Below are 21,528 nucleotides of genomic sequence, written 5' to 3' on the forward strand. Positions count from 1 at the left end.
CAATCTAGTTGCAGGGGGCACAGCCCACCGGCCCATGTGGGAATCAAACCGGCAACCCTGTTGTTCAGAGCTCACGCTCTAACCAACTGAACCGTCTGGCCAACCCTGCAGTTATTTTTAACCTTTTAAACCGCAATTACTTTTGTACCAACCTAATATTTATCATGGAGAGGTATAGTTAACAAATGTGTTAGCCTAAGAAATGAATGAAAGAAGGATATGACTGAAAAGGTACTATGAAGTGCTGTAGATAGAGATTATATGCTCTCCTTCCATCCAGTTCGATTTCAGTATGAATCCTGTTGCCCCATTGATGAGCTATGTGACCTCAAGCAAGTGGCTTACTCTCGCTAAGCCTGAGTTTCTTATTAAGTTAGCTAATATGACATGCTCCTAACAAACGATAGGTAATAGAAAAAGTTTATTCCCTCTCTTTTTTTTGGAAATAGTTTATTCTACCAGACAAATGATCACATTGAATTTTATACATATTTTACTCTTTATGATAAAAGTTCCTTGTCAGAGTCTTATTATACTTTATCTTCTTTTTCTATAAGTATAGTTCTGCTTACTGTGTACCCAGTAAATATTGCTTACTATTAGTTATCCTGTTTTTATTCTTACACTATTCTTTCTAAATAGGTATCTTTCATGTCTGAACAGTCATGCTATAATAGTGTTTTATTTGGAATATATTGAGTCACTTCTGCCCCTACACTTACCCTTTCTTCTCGCACCGTCTTACATAACTCTGTGCTGAATTTTACTCTTGTTAGATCATTGTCATATCATAGATGGGATATTTCTTTAGAAATTTTATAGTAAACATGGAAAATTGTAGGCAGTAAAATAAAACAAAATGACCTGAGTAAAAAGAGTTCTTTGCTTTGTGTTTTTGATTGGTGGGGAGAAAAGGTAGTGTGGTAGGAAGAAAATAGACTTGGAATCATATCTGAGTTCAAATTTTGGTCTAACGACTTTTTAGATATGTTATGTTAGGTATTTGACGTAATTTCTTTAGCCTGTCATCTTATCTATAGAATATAGAGAATATAGGTGAAGGGCCTGCGTGGCACACTTTCATCACTCATTAAACGTTAGCTTCTGTAGAACCTTAGTCATCATTTATAATCCACAAAATCAGAAGCTACTTGTTTATCCATATTTCCCACTTCTATAAATGGTCTGAGAAAATATGCTTAACTAGTATTTCTAATTAGGAAGTTATGTGGAGCAAGTAATAAAATATCATGACTTTATACATCAATATTATGATACTTACATGTCTTATTATCTTTTTCTTTTTACAAGTTGCATGATATCTCAGAATCGGAATTTCTAACTGAGGCTGAGATCATTTGTGATGTTGTGTGCCTGGTATATGATGTCAGTAACCCCAAATCCTTTGAGTACTGTGCCAGGATTTTTAAGGTTTGTTGGTCTATAACTAAGTTTAACTTTGTATGTAGCTTAATGGAATTGTAATTGTAATTATAAGGTGTTTTCTAACCAGGGAAATGTAAGAAAATCATTTGTGGACCTTTTTAAAAATACATACGTCTGTGTCCTGTCCCTAAAAGTTTTGGTTTCATCCTGAGGTGGTAAAGTCCCAGACATGTATATTTTTTAAAACATTTTTTTCCCCATACATGACTCTGATGTGCAGTGTTAAGGTTAAGAACCTCTGTACTAATGGAAGATCTTTGTGGCTGTTAGAAATGCACAATGGGTTATATATTGCCAGTTACACCAAGAATAGTAATAGTCCGAGCAAGGAGAAAAACCAGAAGCTTGAATTATCAGTTTCTTTGAGATGATCAATGAGATTCAGTAGGAGTAAAAACTATGTACAAAGGGATTTATTCTAGCATTGTTTTTAATAGCAAAAAACAGGAAATGATTCAAATATGTAACAACAGGAGGATGGTTTACCAAATGGGGATAAAATAATCCAGTGGACTATTAGGCAGCCATTAAAAAACACAGTTTTGAATTCTGAAAACATGGAAGACTCAGTATTATATTTTTAAATGTTTATGTCCAGCATGACTGCCACTATAGAAATATATAACTGCACATGCTTAAGGTCTAGAGGTAATATAAAAAAAAAATGAAAATAGTGTGCTTTAGATAGAAGAATTTAGGTGGATTTCTTTTTATTTCAAAATGTTGTGTCTTTTTAATAAATTCTTTTTAATTGTAGTGAATCTGAAGAAGCATTACAGGCTTATATTGTTACCGGAAAGGTGGCCCTGGTCTTCCTGTGAGACTGCCCTGGTCTACCGCCAGTCTTTGCCTCTTAGTTCACTTACTCTGAAACTACTGATGCTTTGCCTATCCAGAGAAAATTTTTAGTGCACGTGGAATTGAATGGAGTCATTGTTGAACTTGTCATCACATTCTTACTTCATTTTTTTATTCCATAGCAACACTTTATGGACAGCAGAATACCTTGCTTAATCATAGCTGCAAAGTCAGACCTGCATGAAGTTAAACAAGAATATAGTATTTCACCCACTGATTTCTGCAGGAAACACAAAATGCCTCCACCACAAGCCTTCACTTGCAATACTGCTGATGCACCCAGTAAAGATATCTTTGTTAAATTGACAACAATGGCCATGTACCCGTAAGTACTTGCTCCGCCATCATTTTCATGTTGCATGGTTCATAACATTGCATGCCATTATTGGCCGCGAGGGTGCAGTCTTTGTCACACAGAAGTTGTTCAGCAACAGAAAGAGATTTTGTAATGAGAAGGTACAAATTTGAGTAAATGCAAGTTTGGTGTGGGTGCCATGATGAAATTATATAAACAGTACTTCTGACAGTATTTGTGTTTTAGAGCAGGCTGTAATTATCTTAGTAGGATAGCACAGGAAAACTCAGCCCCCACCCAGCATAAAGTCTTACTGCAATAAAATGCGGTTGGCACATGTTGCTTTATGCTTATAAGGCATTTCCATATGAACAAAAAGTTCATCTTTATATTTTTCCTTTGGTTAAGTGACAGAGTATATGAAGAATTCTAAAATCTTTTATGAATATATGTTTGAATTATGGGTGTCTTTTTTAAGTGCTGTAAAAAGTAGTTATAATTGGAATTCCTGTTATATAAATGTTTTACATTGTGTTATGAGCCACAAGTTTTATGTACATTTATTGTATACCTATACGTGCATATGCACAAGCACATAACTGGTCACCTTCATAGTTCACTAACTGCCTTAAGATTGCATGGCTCTTAATGGCATTCTCCTCAGGTACTGTGTTTGTATAGATTCTGTTTTGTAACAAGCTAGTTTTCAGGCAGTGCGTTTCTCAGGACTTTACAGTTTATTCTATTTATGATTATGTTATTCTCTGAATTTTTCTTATGAAAGCTACAGTACAAAATAGAGTAATTAAATGTTGCTATAAACTAAGGTTTTTCAGAAAGGCGTTCGTTTGTTACGGATTTTTCTAGTCAGAGTTATCTTTATTGCTGTTCCATTAACCAATACTTTTTTTTTAAACACAGTAAGTAAACTATTGAAATTCTGTTAGTATTGGAAAACAAGTCCTTCCTATTCCTATAAGATAAGCACAACCTTATTTATGTTTTACCTTTGCTTTAAAACTCTCATGTATGTTATCTACAGAGAGGATCATTACAGAGACAGCCTCTCCCGAGACATGGGCAACACTGATAGGATAGAGAATTTGAGAAAAATCTGGGTCTTTCTAAAAACTGCTTTGTAAGTTACTTTTTCTTTATGGCTTCTGTGGGATTGTGTTGGCATTTTCTTACAGATGAGCAAATCTCCTTTCTTGCCACAATTAACATTGAGTAATTATCCAGAAACGCACTGCTGGGTCAGCCTTACTGCCTATCTGTATACTATGGTGTCTTTTTTTTTGTTTTCACTGTGTAGATGTGCTATTTTAATCTTGTAAGTAACTGCAACTGTGTTTTCAGATTGCATCTTTAAAACATTTTACTGCAGTGTGTGTGTGCGCGCGCGTGTGTATATGATAAATGTACATACTTGGATACTTGTTTATATGGTTAATCGCAAACTCCTTCTCATGAAGCATCTCCCTGTTGCTAAGCATACTTTGCATTTCTCCTTTTTGGTGGGTGGAGCCTGTGTATGTTGAAAAGTCAGATTCATTTATAAAATAACAGATGGATTCCAGTATGACAGCTGGCAGTGACTTAGTAGCAGTGACATGTTTATCATCACAAGTCAAGTTTTAAAAAGAAATGTCTTGAGCCTATAAGTTTTTTTTTTTTAAATTAATTCTTCTCTTTCTTCATGTTGGGAATTAGGCATTATTGGGATGCTGCTAACTCCACAACCCTGCCACCGTGTGCTGTGGTCTCATCAGGTCTCTCAAGCTAAGCCAAGTCAGATTGGGCTAGTCCTTTGACTGAGAAGCCTCTAAAAAAACATGTTCGGGTGTTACAGGAAGTGATAGCATTGATTCATCAGGTGGCGCTCTTCTGAGTGGGTTCTGCGCCAGTGCCTCTTAGGGCCGGTGTGATGGCTTTGTCCGGCTGAGTGGCCACAGAGCAATCATTGGAGACCCCCTACTTTGGTTGTTAGAGCGGAGGTGAAATGGGTTGCCCCACGTGCCTGTGCCAACTAGTGCAACTCCACTCAACCAGAAAGGAGTCAGAAAGCCTCCCTAAATTTCATGTCTAATACCAATTGGATCCATTGTTGATTTTTACATCCTTACCCAGAGTTTCATACTGTCATACTTAGCTGCTGTGTTTTAGTAGCAGATGAAATTAACACTATATTTTGTTCAAGTGGAAATTTATGAAGCACTTTGGTTTCCTTTGGGAGCCAGGGTGCTTGATAATTTAAAGACGATGTTGTTCGTATCACCTCAGGGTTGAATATACTCGTCTTTTGACTCTTTTGTGTATTTGTCACTCTCCTCCTTCCTGGTTTTCAGGCATGTGTGTATGCTGAGGGAGGAGGAAGAGAAGGAAGAGGAGGGAATGGTTATTTAAATGTTAGCAAACTTTGTCCTTTTGGTGGGTGCTATAGCTTACTCCGTTTTTCTTTTTATTAATTTAGATGAGGGTGCCATCTATTGCTGTGCATATTCATTCCACTAAAACTCTTGTAATAACAATTCCATCCCCCCCTCCAAAAAAAGCAAAAGTGTCAGGTAATTGTCCTTAGATTTTTCTATAGGGAGGGAGGAGGGAGCTGTGGCTGCTTATTATATTTTTGGTATATGTGGAATTCTGCACAACTTCAGCATGGCCCCACACTGTCCTTTTCCTTAGTGTTGCTTATGCCTAAATCTATTTTTGTTTTAAGTCGGCACACCCTGACTTGTGCCATATTTGTAAGTAAGAACTCAACTCCTGTCCTTCTGTGTGTTTTTGCAGCCATGCCCGGTTACGCTGTATGTGCACCTGCAACAGGTGTACATTTTGCATCTGTCAGAACCTCCTCAACTCAGACTTGCTGCAATCTGTAAAGAACAAAATCTTCACTGCAGTTCTTAACAGGTTCTTAACTTTATTTACTGGGTACCAGGCATTCTGTTAAAATACAAAAGAAAAAAGTGGATAAGTATTTATTATATAGGTAGATACTCAACTACAAAGACAAGAAGCCTATTGATGCCCAACTAACTTCCACCAAAATTCTCACTGTGGTGACAAGGTTTAGATTTAGAATCATCCTTAATGATGTCTTTAAATTAGTAGATACATTTAGGGAACTATAAGATGTTAGATTGTTTTCATTAAGGAAGTTAAAATATCTTTCATGTTAGAGGATATGTTTAAGGAGATTAAAATCTTTTGGCTGAGAGTTGTAGAAATAGATTAGGACATTCATAGTAAGGAAAAGACACGATCCCAGATATTAAACTGTATTTAGCTTACATTCAAATAATACAACATATTAAAACCATACTAATGTGAACCATATCTTGGGTTTGAAAAGTTCTCTATTATAAGTACCTAGAATGTTTATTTGAAAGAACATGGTTTCTGGAAATGAGGCTAATAACGAACTTTAATTATTCAAAGGAATGTGGAAAAGAAAAAAAAGATCCGTAGCACTAGTTTCTGAGGTCTTTATAATTGAGCTCCAAACATGAAGTATGCTTAGAAAGTAATATGCTTTTAAAAGAGAAAGAAAAACAACAACAACAAAAGAGGATATTTACATTCCCTCAAAGCAGTGAACTTAGGTTATATTCTTATTCTGGTCATGCTACCTTGGTTCACATTGATATTTCGTTTTGTGAGCATTGAAGAGCCTATGTAATATTAATTTGTATCCAGTGTCAAATTTTTATGTGTCTAAGACAAAGTAAGTTTTTGAAATCATTCAAATAGCATTGGGAACTGGCCTTGATTAAGACAGATGATCAAGCGAAACAGATTTTGGTTAGAAATGGGTCAGTTATTTGGTTTACCACTGGACTCTCACTGCGGGCGAGACTCTGCCTGTAACCACATGAGTAGGATAGTTTGCGTCTACCAGCAGTGTAGTAGATGTGGCCATGAAACAGTGAGAATATATCTTGTGTGAGTCGGAAACTGACTTTGAAAGCCTTCTAAAGGAGTTGTGGTGATGTTTTGGGTACGAGCAGCTCTGACGTAAGAATGCAGCCATCTCAGGTGACGGTTTTGAAGGGATCACCACACTCCTTTGGTGGTAAAGGTCTGCCTCTGTCCTTTGAATGGCATTCTATGAAGTAGTAACAGACAGATTCTCTCATGACGACTGAGAACGTGCAGGCTAGTTCAAACCGAACAATATTCAGGAGTTCTGATGTTGGAAATAGTCGAGTTGGAAGAGATTCTAGAATTCATGTGGCATAACCTCTCCTTCCTACAAGGCTTCCTGAGAGAGTGCTACTTACCTGCTGATGGCTTTCCTCATTGGAGAGGGGTTTTGCTTTTGCTTTTTATTTATTTATTTTTGTCTGAAATGATTTCCCTATAACTTTCTTTCCTTTAGTTTTAGTTCTGCCCTTTAGAACAACATACGACTATTCTACTCCCTCTTCAACATAGCAATCCTTCAGACATTTGAAGACGGCCATCATGTCTCCCCTAATTTTCTCTTCTCCAGGTAGAACATCCCCATTTCTTTCAGCCTTTTCTTAAATTAGATGGTTTAGTGACCTCATCATTCCTGGTTGTCCTCACCTCAAGCCCCTTAGGTTTTCAGAGTACCTCTTAACAGGTGCCACTGAAAATGGAGAACACTGCTCCAGGTGTGGTCTGACTTGTCCAGAATGGTGGGCAGTCCTGTTCCACAGTTAGGACAGCCCGTCTACTGCACCGATTAACTTTTTGGCAGCCACACCTCGCTGTTGATATATATTAATCTTGGGGTTAACCGAAATCAGATTTTTTTTCACATGAAATGCTATTAAGGCAGTGTCTTTTCCTCTCTAATTGTGTATTTGCCATTTTTAGTTGGCTCTTTGAGTCTAAATGCAGATACGTATATATCTCTATTAAATGTCATATTCTTTTTGATCCATTTGTTCTAGCTCAGTCATTTCAAACCTTATTTTTGTCATTTGTCCCATTTTTATCTCTCTCTCAGCATTGTGTTATTTGCAAATTTGGTGGATATGTCTTCTTTATCTTTCAAGTTGTTGATAAGAAACAATGTTGGATGCCCAGAGATTGAAGAGAGAGAGCTAAAGCAAGCAAGCCCTATAGCGTTCCACTAGAGAACTGTTTTCCCAATGACACAGATTCAGAGTTCTTGGGGGAAAGATTACTCGGTCAATTAAAAATATTTTATTATCCAGTCCATATCTCGGTCAATTAAAAATATTTTATTATCCAGTCCATATTTTTATCTTACTATCTTATGAGAGATTTCATGGAGAGCTTTTTTGAAATCAGTATATAATTTCTACCACAGTCCTCTTATTTACCAATGTAGTAATTTTATCTCAATAGGAAGTGACATCTATTTGGTGTCTTATTCTTGGTGAACTCGCTTTGGCGCCTACCAATTGCTGATCACAGACCATCTATTTTATTTATTCTAGAAGTTCTTGATTGTCCAGAATTGCAGATTGATTCATTGTCTGCATCTTTATGACTTAGATTGGTTTAGTTCAGCTTCCAAATGAAATAGATGGGGTGTGCATTATTGGATGAGCTTGCTCATAGTATATTACTCTGTGCAGTGATCCTCGAAGAGAACTCAGTACCTTTTGTCACATCTATTTATAAACTAGAAGTAATTTAATGATAAAGTCAAGGTACATCACTGACATCTCATAATCAAGAATGGAAGGAATGAAAAAGGTGAGGAGGGAAACCAGTGTACCTTTCAAAGAACTCCTTCCTCGACCCCTGGTAGTATTTCAATAATTTATTTGATAGGAGTACAGTGGAAATTTAAAAGTTGTATATTGAAGTTTTTTTATAGTTTACAGAAGGATATAGATAAGACAGGTGGTGGTGGAGGGCCAAAACTTAAGTGCCTGCAGGGTCTGGATGGATAATGTAAATGAATGAGGTGGCTCAGTGTAAGAAATAAGAGAAGTGGGGACTGTGACGGGTCCTATTTAAACGAGGCAGCCACAACTCATCTCTGGCCATTTTGTTGTTGTACAGGCCGGGTATCACCAGGTCTTCTGATTCTGTCAGACTAGACATTTCCTAATATTTAAATAATAAAAATTAAATTTTAAAATTTAAAAGTACTAATCGGAACAAACAAAGCATGATTATAGGCCACCAGTTTGCAATCTTAGTCTTACGATATGGCCTAGAGTTGTAGGCATACACACAAAAGTACACCTAAGGAATGAAAATGTCGCTTAACCTCCTCACCCTCCATTTTACTCCTTTCTCATGAAAAATTTGGAAAAGATACAAGATGATGGGGTGAGAATGGAATCACCTTACCCTAGTATTTCTCAGGTTTTGGCAACCTTTGGCGGTTGGCCATCATTGGTCTGCCATGCTAGATATACTTGTATCTCAATGCTACATAAGCAGAAAATGGATTGATTGATGGAGTACAAATCATTTTAGAATTTTTCACTGTAATTCAGTAGGGAGGATTCTCACTCAACACTAAGTCTTAAATCTTTGGTTTTAGAAATCCACCATGCCTAGTGTTTGATTTAGAAATGTAAAAGAGCAGTTTTAAAATTTTCATTTAAGCAAAAAGTTTCATTAAATGTCTGCAAAGAAATTGATAGACAACTATTGGTCCATGCATGTTGGTCTCAAATTAGTGTGTTGGTTTAGTGTGCTTATAAAAAATTTGGTCGCTGAAATGGAAATTACTTCCAGAGATAATACATGTTTGAGGCCACATTCTCCCTTTTATCTCATCCCCACCTCTTTGATTTATTTATTTAAATACTTAATATAAGTACCTGCTTTAGGTAGGATCCTGCTGTGAGCTGGGGCAAAATATGAAGAAGATATGGACCTGTCTTTTAAGTACCTTGCTAAATATTATGTTGTTAAAAATTATTTTTCTTTAAACTTTGGTTATATTTTCAGTGACCTTAGTGTCATACTAAAAAAGGAAGTGCTATAACCTAATCATGAGATGATTTATGCCTATAATTAATTTTTATTTAGGCAATTTTAATAGATTCATTTCGGAAAGTGTCCATTTTTTCCCTAGCTATGTGTCTTTGATCAGAAAAGATTGTCCCTTTTATGGAGCTTATATACTGGCAGTACACATTTTAAGTAGAAAGTAGTAATAAATGTTTTTCTTTCCAATTTAAATAAATATATATTGATTTCAACATGTGAGAGAAGTGGTAAACTATGTATCTGACATGTGACTTTGTTGTTTGGTAATTATAAGGTCACCCTTCAGATCTGGATAGGTTTATGTTTTTCTTTAGAATAATTTATGAATAACTGGAATTATTTTAATTTAACTACATTTGGAAGACGATTAACATGTGGTCAGGTGATTTTAATCTTTGGTAATGCTTTCATTTCAAATAGTGTAAATCGCGTTAGTGGGGGAAAATATCTTTTGATTATAGTTTAATTTTTAAGTACCTTTTAATCTGAAAGTATTAAAATGATTATATAAGAGTGAGCTTGATTGTTGGTTTTAATTTCCCAGGCTTTTAAGTATTTATTATTTTGACTTCAGAACACTCCTACTTTGCATAAATGAAGATGTTACTATACTGTACTGTGCTGTGCACTTTGTTTAGTCCGTTGCTTTAAGTGTTCATTTTCATTTGTCTGGAACACTTAGTCATTTTTTTTTAACTCCTCTCAATTCCTTTCCCAGCTAGTTTTCTGTGTATCACCCACTCCTCCTAACCTATAATTCAATCAGAATTATTTATTTTACAATTTATTATTTTGGTGGGATTTTCTTTGATGCATATTTTGATTTTAGAATTTCTTTCACCCCATTTTATTATTTTCATTAGCCATATAAATTGTTTGTGTTACTTCTTAAATTTGGTAGCAGTATTTTACTTGAGCAGTCAAGTGCATAGCTTACACTGAGTATTTACAGAGACCCAAAGGTATGACGGACAGTCATCGTACCTGTTGTCTTTTTTACCCTATTTTTTAATGTATTTTTGAAATTGGATATATGTGACATTTATTTTAAGCCATTCGTTAATGACTTCATTTGCCTATATTGCTTTAATAATCACCCAAGGTCCTCTTTTACGTAATTTAAAATCATGTTAAAATAAGAGACCTTTTTTTGAAGAAAGGGTTTTATTATCGTCATACCAAAATGAACTGCCTTTTCATAAGATTGCTTTATGAAGAGGACAGGGTCCTAGAAATCTCAAATGTTATAGAGATTCTGTTGGGAAAGTAAGAGTTCTTAGGGTATTATATTATAGTAAAATACTGTATCCAGCCAAGTCTGTCCTTTGTTTCAGTTCCGCATGAAACTTCTACGTTCCCTTGTATGAAGGTCCTTACAAAGCTTTTCTGTGAATTTGGATACAAAGTCATATGTTAAAATTACACAGGAGTTTGTGTTACAGAGTCTCATTAAGTAAGCTGCTGCTGCTTATAATTTAAAATATTTTTGCCGTTCGGTTAAACTCCAAGGCGGAGTTTGCCTATTCTGATCTTCAAGTATCAGTAGTTAACATGTAGATGTTTTGTTTCCCATGGAGTGTTTCCCATGTATCTAGGATCATCTAAATTTTGATTCTTGTACTTGGTAAAGCATTTTTTTGACACTGCTACACACCTACGTCCTATTCAAAGTATGTTGTTATTGAGGCATGCTCAGTTAACTAAGCTTTCCATGATTTTTATGTTGCAGTTCATCTTTGTTGGACACTATATTTTGATTTCTTAATCTATTTTGAGAAATATATTATAAAAATATTTCATGCCTATTAGAAGTTCAATTAGGAAAATTGTCATTATTAAGATTAGTAGTAGTAGTAATGGCATTTTTATTAAAAATAAATATTAAAAAATAATTCACCAGGCAGAAGCATTGGGAGAAATAAAAACAGGGAGGTTTAGGATTCTTTTAAAAAAAAAAAAAGTGAGTTACTTAAAAATAGAAAACTATAGTCTTGGTGACCTCATTACAGTTTTCAACTTGAGATGTGTAATTGCAAACCGTAAAAAGCTATACACGAAATCTGTGAACCCTGGTAACTTTAGGTTATATAGGCTGTTTCAAAGTATTAACTTAAAACTCCATACCCAAGGTACATACATGAATAGAATTATAAAATTAGAAGACCTTTCATATTAGTGCATTTGCACACCTCTGAGTTGTGTTTGGAAAGGATAAAATGGTGAGATGAGAAGAATGAAAAATATGAAATTCAAATTTATTTCTGACAAGCTGTATGGGAGGACTAATAGAAGTGACTGGCTGTCTGGGTGGAACTACTTTTCCTACAGTCTCTTAGCTTCACTGCTTTTCAGTAGGTTCTACTTTTTTTTTCTCTGCACAATAATAGGCTCCAACATAAGACAAGGTTGATTGATACCTGCATCTCTCTGAATTCTCCCCCTTCCTCAAATTCAAATTTTTGCAGACTTTTAGGGCTTTGCAATATAGTTTTCATACCCCAGATATAAAGTCCTGTGACACATTATAAAAAACAATATTAAAAATACCCTACTTGGGAATAGCTAGAATGGATTGAATGCCATTGAGCCCCTTAGGGTTTGAATATTTTATGTTTCTAAATATTACAATTGATAACATTCCCTTTATTTATTGTTGGTTAAATACATTGAACCAATAAAGATTTTAGGTCATGTTCCTCTATTCTTCATAAACTGTAGCGTTAATCAAAAGCATCTTGTATGCCTTCTTTAAGGTATTCTGTGCAAAGGTACATAGGACTTTAGGCCACTCTGTTATATGCCTTGTGTGGCTGTTCAAAGACAATTCTTAATTTAGCTCTTCGTTGCTTGAATTTTGAAACATTTCCTTCTGTCTGCCTTAGTAAGTAGCAGCCTTGATAATACCAAAGTCCAAACACGTTGGTTGGCTCCCACACCTGTGTCAAGAAGTGCCTGTCATCTCATCGATAGATGGGCCCTCAGCCCTTCTAAGAAAGAAAGCCAGCATCCAAAACACAGGAATTTTCTACCTAAGAGCTTGAAAGCTCTGACAAGCTTCAAATGATTAATCAAAGTTGCATTCCAACATTTAGTCATTATTTCTTATGTTCTCAAAAGAGATACTTCTGAACTAAATTATCTTATTTCACATAGAGTAAGAAAATGCAGTGATTCTGGTATATCAGTAGATTTTTTAAAAAAGAACCCTTTATACACACACACTTGCATTTTTATTTTTAACCCTGTAATATTCCTTTTGGGGAAGTATAGCTTAAGGAAACTCCTAAATATAGAGAAAAATCTTATGTAGAAAGATATTCATTACTTGTGTTATAGTCACCAGTAAATGGTAATAGACCAATAGGAGAATGGAATATAATGCAGATATTTAAAGTGATGTTTCTATAATTTATGGAAGTCATTATGTAATAGTAAGTTTTTAAAAGGATATAAAATTAAGTAAATTATATACATTGTGTTTATAGCTATGTAAGAAATATATAGAAAAAATTCTAAAAGAAAATACCTCAAATTTTAATTAATTGCTTTAGGTGATGGGACTCTGGGCGATTTTTTTTCTTCCTACTTTTGCACATACCTTATAACGAACATACATTACCTTTTTAATACTGAAAAAAAAACTAAGAAGAAAGAAAAAGTATGCAGTAAGATATTATAATGTATTCTAAAATGATATTTTATGTGAGTCAGTTTGGAAGAATTATACTTTTGAATCGTGGAAGAATTATATTTGCTTGAATTTAGAAATGAACTGGGAAGCAGCTTTATGAAACTGTTACTCTACTTCTACTTGAGACCAAAAATGACACACTTGATTCAGTTCTTAATACTTACAGAATACAGTTAAGATTGCACTATTCTCTATTCAGGCTGTTGTCAGGTAGCTAAGCAATGACAAATGTGCCTTCCATTATAAATGCTTTCTCCTTTATACATAGAGCCTGGTTAACGCAGCTTTTAAATGTACCTGGTAAAGGCATAAAGTAGTTCTCAAAGTAGCTTTCTTATGTGTAGAAGTTTAGTTTTCCATGTCTGAAAGCACCTGAAACAACTACTACAACATTGATGGAATCATTGAAATATATTTAATGAGTTAATAATTGCCTTGAGTTTGTAACTAGCTATGTCTTGAACACATATCTATATTGTTTGTCACATATAAATAGGAACAGCTTTCAGTCCATCATGTTACATGTTTTGCCTGTTGAAAGCTATACTGTAGCTTGGGAAAAATAATAATTAGTATCTTGAAATATAAGAGAAAACCAAGCCATAAAGTCAGTCAGAATATATTATTCTGTGAATGGTAATACTTTCTTAAAATACAACAAAAGGAGCTATGTGCAGCAGATTCCATACTTGAATATTTATGAGAAATTATTTTGACTGATTTCAATGTGATTACCGTTAACTTTAGTCCAACCACTTTCTTTCCTTAAGTTAAAAAAAATCGATGTAAAAAATTTTTAGAAAAATCCTCCATCAGTGAAAATGCACAAAAAAACTCAGAGACCAAAACTTGAAGCAAAAGCTCTAATGCACTTTTAGCCCGTGTTCTCACTGTAAATTCTGCACATCTTTGTTCACATGGCGTCTTGGAGTTGTAAACTTTGAAATTCTCATCATAGGTCCATGACAGTCCATGAGTTTGGGATGTTGGACTCAATGTTTCGCAGATGTATTTTGTAGTTTTGGGTAGTCTGAAATTAGAAGCACCTGTAAACTTCGTGACTAACAGTTGTTAGCCTCATTTTGAATGAATACTTAGGGTCACCACATAGTGTTAGGTACTGCTTAGGGTATTGCTTTCAAGGGTTTCTCCTAGCGTTTGGAACATACCAAGACCAGCCTCTGAGGGATATATAGGGAATGTACATGACAGCCTTGGGTTCCCTTGCAGAGTAGTCGAGTGTTTTAAAGAGTACATAGAGATAGATTTCAAGTCTGGCAATTTGCTATAGAATACATTTATTTTAAATATAACAAGCATGGGATGGATCCTATATGGTGGCAACTCAATTTCTGTGGAGGATGTGTAATGGAGAGATGTTATTTTCAGTCTCCTTCTTTTGTGAGCTCTGCTGTGAACCACAAACTGTGCATGTGTGTACAAGGTTAAGAGCCCGGGTAGCTGAGTGGGGCGCCCTGCTGTTAGCAGACGAGGAAGGCAGTGTCATTCACCAGGTGCACGCCGTCAGCGTGGTGGAAGATTCCATCTTCATGGGGTCATCTCATGGTCCACTTTTTCTTGAAGCCAGGTAACATTCTCCACACCCAGTGGGTTGACCTTGTTGGAGTTTTTCCACCTGGAAAAACTAAAACCTAAGTATTCTCTTTCCTAACTTAAAACAATAAAACATTGGCTGTTGAAAGAACTAACTCGCAAGGTAGAATGAACCTGCGTTGACACTTTGCTTTGGGAAATAAAAATTATGGAAGGAGTGACTTTTTTTTTTCTTTTTTTCTTTTTTTAGTAGACACTGGGGAGGATGAAACATGGGAGTGCTGTGTGTGGTTTTGCTGTGGTGATAAGCATGGAGCAATCTGGCTTGTTCAAGACTGGTTTCTAGGGATGTACAGATTGCGTTTGTGATAACTAATCTGATTGTTCACTATTTGATATTACTGAGGCAAAATATTTTTGTATAATTTATATTTTTGGCTCTTAATTCTTTTGCATATGTCAGTGTCTTGGATTTTTTTTTAATGATGTCGGACTTTTGCTTCAAATCTGTGTGTTATCTTAGTTGTAAAATAACCTAAACTAGACAGTCACTCTAAGCTCTTAATTCTGTAAGTTTTCTACATCACCTCAATTGTGTTCACTTAACTAAAATTTCAGTGACACTTGAATAATATCTTCCCAATCTTTGCTTTAGAGCTTTATCCTCTTCACATAAGCTGTCATACTTGAGACTCTTGAGGGTGTGTAGTAGTGGTATTAACTGAGCATGCTCACAAACTCCGTTTGTGGTACAGGCTGTCCCTGTTCTTGTCATGCACAGTATGGCTTTTTTTATGTCATTTACCTTTCAGTCCATCATGTTACATTATGTCCTTTAGTTGGTGCCATTGTCACTGCCTGCCTAATACCAGGATTTGTTTGTTTTTTGTTTTTGTTTTACTTTCTTTAATCACCAGTAAACAAATTTATACAAACTGGAAAATCTTCCCTACTCCCTTTAGTAAATTTTTATGGGGATCAGTGTTTCCAAAGTTAACTTTAAGCATTACTCTTAGAAAAGTATTGTCACTTGTCGCTTAACTGCTTACAAGATAGCTTTCGGTTCCTGGGACTCGAGATTGCACTTTTAAGTTCCATGAAATTGGCTCTCAAAATTGTGAGATCTCAGTCTTACCTCTCATTTTGAAGGACCATGGTTGTATGAAAAAGTGGTAGGTTGATTTGTCTAAGTTCTCCATTTCCCATGTGATGAAAATGTATACATTTTTACATGTTGTTTACTCCCAAATAGTAGCTAATTGTAAAGACATTTGTTTTTATTAATGTCCACACATTATAAGATGATTATCTAAGCAGTGTACATGTGGCTATATTGATGAATGGTTTTGGTAAGCATTACTGTATGCAATTAGCCTGACAAGTGTGCTAATACTTCCCTAAAAGTAGACTGTTAATATGACTTGTATTTTCATACTAATCGTGTTTTAAACATTAATTATATTTTCTGACTACAGGCACGTGACACAAGCTGACCTCAAGAGCTCCACGTTTTGGCTTCGAGCAAGTTTTGGTGCTACTGTTTTTGCAGTTTTGGGTTTTGCTATGTACAAAGCATTATTGAAACAGCGATGATTTAAAAAAAAAAATACTGGCCCCTACCAAAAACAAATACTTTTATGTACATTCTGAATGCTTTAAATTCTGCTAGAAATATTGACATATTTATACATGCAGAGTTACTTTATTAATATTTGTAATTCATGCATAAGAGTATTTTAATGATAGTTATAACTGCAGTATTGGCTAGCATATGGAAAGAAACAGCTTAACAGCCAAACTAAAATGGCTAAATTCCAGAGGCTAAAAGGGAATATTTTGTAAATAGTGTACATATTCAGGCACGACATGGTCTCCCAAACCGAGTTCTAGAAATGATGTTTCTAGTCATTTCCACATGGTATTGTTAGTGCTCTCAGTTGGCTCACTGTCCTAGGTTTAAGTCAGCTCACAGATTCTATTTACTCATGGATCACTTATTTATTTCACATTTACGCAGAATGACTTGAGGATTCTTGAAGTACACGAGGCACAATTTGCCGTTTCTCTCCCTTTGAAAAAAAAGTAATGAGTCATTGTCCACTTACCAACACAACTTTCTTTCAGTCACTTAGGGCATGTCAGCCTTGAAGCCATCATGCAGTCTAGAAAATTGTATAGATAAGTATGAGGTTCTCCTTTAAAAAGAAGGAGTAAGCCAAAGGCAATTAGCAGAGGTGTTACCTATGTGATTATGTTGCTTCCTTTGTCAGTATGTTGAATTTTATAGCCCTTTCAATCAAACGAGAGAAAAGATTTGTATATTATCAATGTTTTTAGTTTAAATAAACAGTCACCATTACTACCACTGAATTTCCTCCCAGAGTGTAAAACATTCTATGATGGCTTTGTCTATTATAGTACATTACAGTAGCTGCATGTGTCATGAAGTGTTCTATATCTGGCTAGGGTAATCTAGAAACAGCACTTTTTTAAATGGTAAAATAAATCTAATGAATATAAACTCTCATGATAAACCTATTTTTTCCATCATCGACCTTTTCAAGTATTTAAATAAATAACCACTGTGTACTGTGATCTTGAGTTTTTTTGTCTTACAAAGTAAATATTTCTGTACGATTGAGTGAAATCCTGTGGTTTCTATCTTTCTTACCTGGAAAATTATTTTTTATATAAAAAGATAATACTCATTAGGAAAGAAGACAAGTATGACTTGTACGTATAAGAGGAAATCTATTCTTAGAAAAGACCGATTGTTTTCCCCTACAACTACCTAACTAATGTGGTTTCTGCTCTGATTTATATGTTCATTTTCTCCTTCAACATGTACTCTTCCCCCTTTGCTATTCTGAGGAATGTTTTCTCATGAGGTCATACTTCTTGAACAGCTAGTAACAGCATAACTTACTAGCTATAAGCTTGTAAAATGATATATGTGCCATATTTATTTGCATATTTCCCTGTGTCCCTCTCCCCCTTATTTTTATTCTAAATTTGAAAAAAAAGGAGAATTAAACAAAAATCTGGTGATTCCTAATTTTCATTATTTTCTGAGAGATTCCCATTTACCAAATAAATTTGTCAGTTACACAGCTTCCAAAGACAGTTACTTCTTTCCTTCCAAGTTCTTCCCTATTCAGACTAAAATATTATTTTAAATGAATATTCCTGATAGATTGTTGTGTTTGTGAGAAACAGAGGAAACGTCTTGACCATTTGTCAAGAGGTGGAAAGTGTTGTGTTTGTATAGTTAGTTTTTTCTCTTAATCTTTTTTTTTGAAGTTTACGTGTCTGACACACAGAAGACAGATCTACATACAGTTGCCCTATGTCTCACCTGCTCTTGACATGTCTCCCTCTCTAAGCCTAAAGCCTTCCTCCTCTCCTGTCAGTCTAGGCGGGGTGGGATTGCCAACGGAGTGCTCACCCGTTTCTCCTTTTTAACCTTTAGTCTCATGCGGATCTTTTTTGTTCCACATCCACTGTAGAGACTAGTTAATGTGGAGAAATGCAGGAATAAATATAGTAATAGGTTTCTTCTGGCTTTTACATTTGCTCAGAATATGCAAGCTGTAAGAGTACTAAGGAAAAATAAGGAAAACAGGAACTTGAAGGCTGAAAGGAAGTGTTTCACTTTGCCCCAATTGCGTTATCTTTTAAATGGACAGTTCTGAGGCTGCTTGCTATGATATTTTCATGAATAGTGAGGGGTGGCCAGTTAGCTCAGTTGGTTAGAACGTGGCGTTAATAACACCAAGGTTGCCAGTTCGATCCCCGCATGGGCCACTGAACTACACCCACCTTAAAAAAAAAAGAACAGTGAGGCAGTGACATGGAGAAGCATCCCTTTTCCTATGGCATGGTGTAGTAACTTAGCCTCACTTCGCACATCAAAGGTCTCTTGCTTTTGTCTTTCTCTTTCACGGTGAACCAAACGCTGAGCAATATCCCATATTGTCGGAGCTTATAAATGCTACAGTGGGAGTGGGCACTGATGACAGGATGTTTGGGGAGCACGTGTCCATTCTGAAATGGTCTATAAAAGAGGTGGTGGGGGGGCTGTGGGGATCTCTGCGTATCTGCATCACCTGTCAGGCGAAGGCACCAACGAGGAAGGTGTACTGATGAGCCAGTCCTGAATGATTGAGAACTTTTCTGACCTGAGGAAAGGCAACTGCATAATGACTACAGTGTTTCCCCGAAAATAAGACCTAGCCGGACCATCAGCTCTAATGCACCTTTTGGAGCAAAAATTAATAGAAGACCCGGTCTTCTTTTACTGTAAGACCGGATCTTTAATACAATACAATACAATACAATACAATATAATACCGGGTCTTCTATTAATTTTTGCTCCAAAAGACGCATTAGAGCTGATGGTCCGGCTAGGTCTTATTTTGGGGGAAACATGGTAGCAAGGGGGAAACAGAGGTAGGTGCTCACACCCTGTGTGGAGCATAAGTTTTTCCTAAACAGGCCGCCAGAACAGAACTAGTGTTAGTTTTGATACCCCTTTTATTTGAATTGTACTTGTAAAAGTCAATATAAAAGTGTCTTTCAACATATGTGCAAATCTTAGAAATGAGCATGTGACCTAGTTTTCATTAACACATTTATTTGGCATCATCCTTTAATTTTTAACAGACTGTGTGTTTTTAGGAAGCTGATTTGGGGGCAAGATACTTTTTGAGAAATACCACACGCCAAGATGCTTATTTGATGTTTACAGTATGAGAATGCTTCACACAGGCAGTCTGACCACTCCAAAACCCTTGATCCCCAGCTTCACCGTCCCAGTAACCCACTTGTTAAAACCGCTAAGCTTGCAAGTAATTCTTATCTTCTTATGACTGTATTTATCAAAAGTCTCCAGTGAGAGCGAATGTCTGTTGTCTGTTTGGCCCTCAGCTCTGTGGAAGTCTCGCCTGTGAGTATCACAGTAGTGTATCTCAGCTCTCTCCAGCACGTCCCAAACTCAAAAACTGTGTCCCCTTGCCTCCCGTGGCACCCTCACACTTGTCAGGCCTTTTGGCCCAGTTCTTTTATTTTGATTCAGGAAGTATGGACACCTTACTAGAAGGTGCGATTTTGACATCATTAGGAAACACTTCCTGACTTCATAGTGCCATTCTGGTTCCTAGCTGTATTTTCCAATGATGGCCTTTGGTCTATAGATGTTATCTTCTCCTTTAGCAGAGAGAGTTGCAGAAGTCAGTGAAATTCAGGTACTGTCCTTCCTTCTGGGATTGAAAGCTGCATACTGATGCATTGCCTGTAGTACCTTCATGCATTGAGAGATACAAAGTCCACAAGAATGCGTTTTCTTCTTTCAGTATTTTCCTACTCCTATTCTACACAGAAGTCTTTTGTAATCAAATAACCCATGGAAGTGTTTATTATTAGAATGCTATGGGTATATATGCTATCGTATAACTTACGGGTCACAGACCTTTTCTGTAAAGGGCCAGATAGTAAATATTTGAGATTTTTGCAGCTACTCAACTGTCACAGCAAGAAAGCCATAGATGATATGTAAACAAATGAGCATGACTGCATTCCAATAAAACTTATAGGCACTGAAATTTGTATTTTATATAATTTTCACTTGTCACAGAACAGTCTGATTATTTTGAACCCCTTAAAAATGTAGAAACTATTCTTAGTTCACAGGCTGTACAAAAACAGGCTATGGGCCAGATTTGACCAACCCCTGGTGTAACTGATGAATATATAGCAGTAAACGCACAGCAGCATTTACTATTAGCTAAAACATTTTACCTGGTTGTTTTGGAATTTGAAAAGGTATAATACTAGGAAGTACTTAAAACTACTTTGTAGTCGTGTTTTGTTGGTAGGGAAACAGATTGGACCCATAACAGGTTTTTTATTTGTTTCACTTTTTTCATGGTGATATTCTTCACTAGAACGTGGTGCTCTGGCCAAGCTGGGGCTCACCTGGAGGGCATGTGGCACTCAGAAAGTAAAGGGAGCATCAATTCCACTTGCTCTGAGCACTCACCTGGAGCTATTCTTTTGGTACATTGTCCATGTTTGCTTTCCATGTGTCCAATTGTGTGTAATTGGCATATCTGGAAGGTAAAAGAATCCCACAAGAATGTTCAGATTGAACTCTAGTTACCTGGAGAATCTATCACCCTGTGTGCATGACGGTGTGATAATACTTCTTACTTCTTTAGGTTTGAGAGTCAAAATTTCAGAGCTGAAATAGACCACAGAGGTCATCTCTCCAACTTCATACTTATATAGCATAACTTATATAGCATACTTATATAGCATAATACTTATATAGCATAACAGCACAAACAGTAGCAGTGACTTCCCCAGAGCCACGCTGTCTGGGCTGAGCCTGGACTAGAACCCAGGGGTCCTGACTGCAGGACCCCTCCCTTTTAGGAGCCAGCCCTTAACAGCTGGACTTGATGCTATACCTTTAGTAAAATGTGCTGTATGTTCAGTGTAAAAAGTCAGGCCTAAGAAAAAATAAGAAAGACAAAAAAACCAATAAAGAGTTTTGACATCTGTACTCCTAAAAAGCATTAAAGTTGGCAAAGCAAATTTTCTGGAAGCCATTCAATTCCTCAGAGGCATTTTGCCTTTATTTCTGGTAGCTGTCACCAGGTAATTGGTGATGTCTGTTGAGAGGAATGCAGGCTTAGTGGTTAGGTTTACTGCAGGTATAAGTAATGGA

General features: G+C 36.0%; 1 protein-coding gene across 8 annotated transcripts in view; it reads left to right on the forward strand.

Moving 5' to 3' along the window:
* Positions 1-17,917, forward strand: part of RHOT1 (ras homolog family member T1) — a 55,929-nt gene extending 38,012 nt beyond the window's left edge. The window contains exons 17-22 of one of the 8 annotated variants that reach the window (XM_081029101.1): positions 1,312-1,431; positions 2,427-2,629; positions 3,642-3,737; positions 5,393-5,515; positions 14,692-14,835; positions 16,277-17,917. In XM_081029101.1, coding sequence (XP_080885227.1) covers positions 1,312-1,431; positions 2,427-2,629; positions 3,642-3,737; positions 5,393-5,515; positions 14,692-14,835; positions 16,277-16,394 — 804 coding nt within the window. In that variant the 3' untranslated portion in view covers positions 16,395-17,917. Of the gene's footprint in view, positions 1-1,311; positions 1,432-2,426; positions 2,630-3,641; positions 3,738-5,392; positions 5,516-6,983; positions 7,509-14,636; positions 14,836-16,276 lie in introns of those variants that run through there. The other 7 variants (XR_013991981.1, XM_081029102.1, XM_081029103.1 and 4 more) reach the window with 7 other exon arrangements.
* Positions 17,918-21,528: the final 3,611 nt, after the last annotated feature.

This window comes from Rhinolophus hipposideros (genome assembly GCF_964194185.1).
Source record: "Rhinolophus hipposideros genome assembly, chromosome: 20".
NCBI classification, from domain to species: Eukaryota; Metazoa; Chordata; class Mammalia; order Chiroptera; family Rhinolophidae; genus Rhinolophus; species Rhinolophus hipposideros.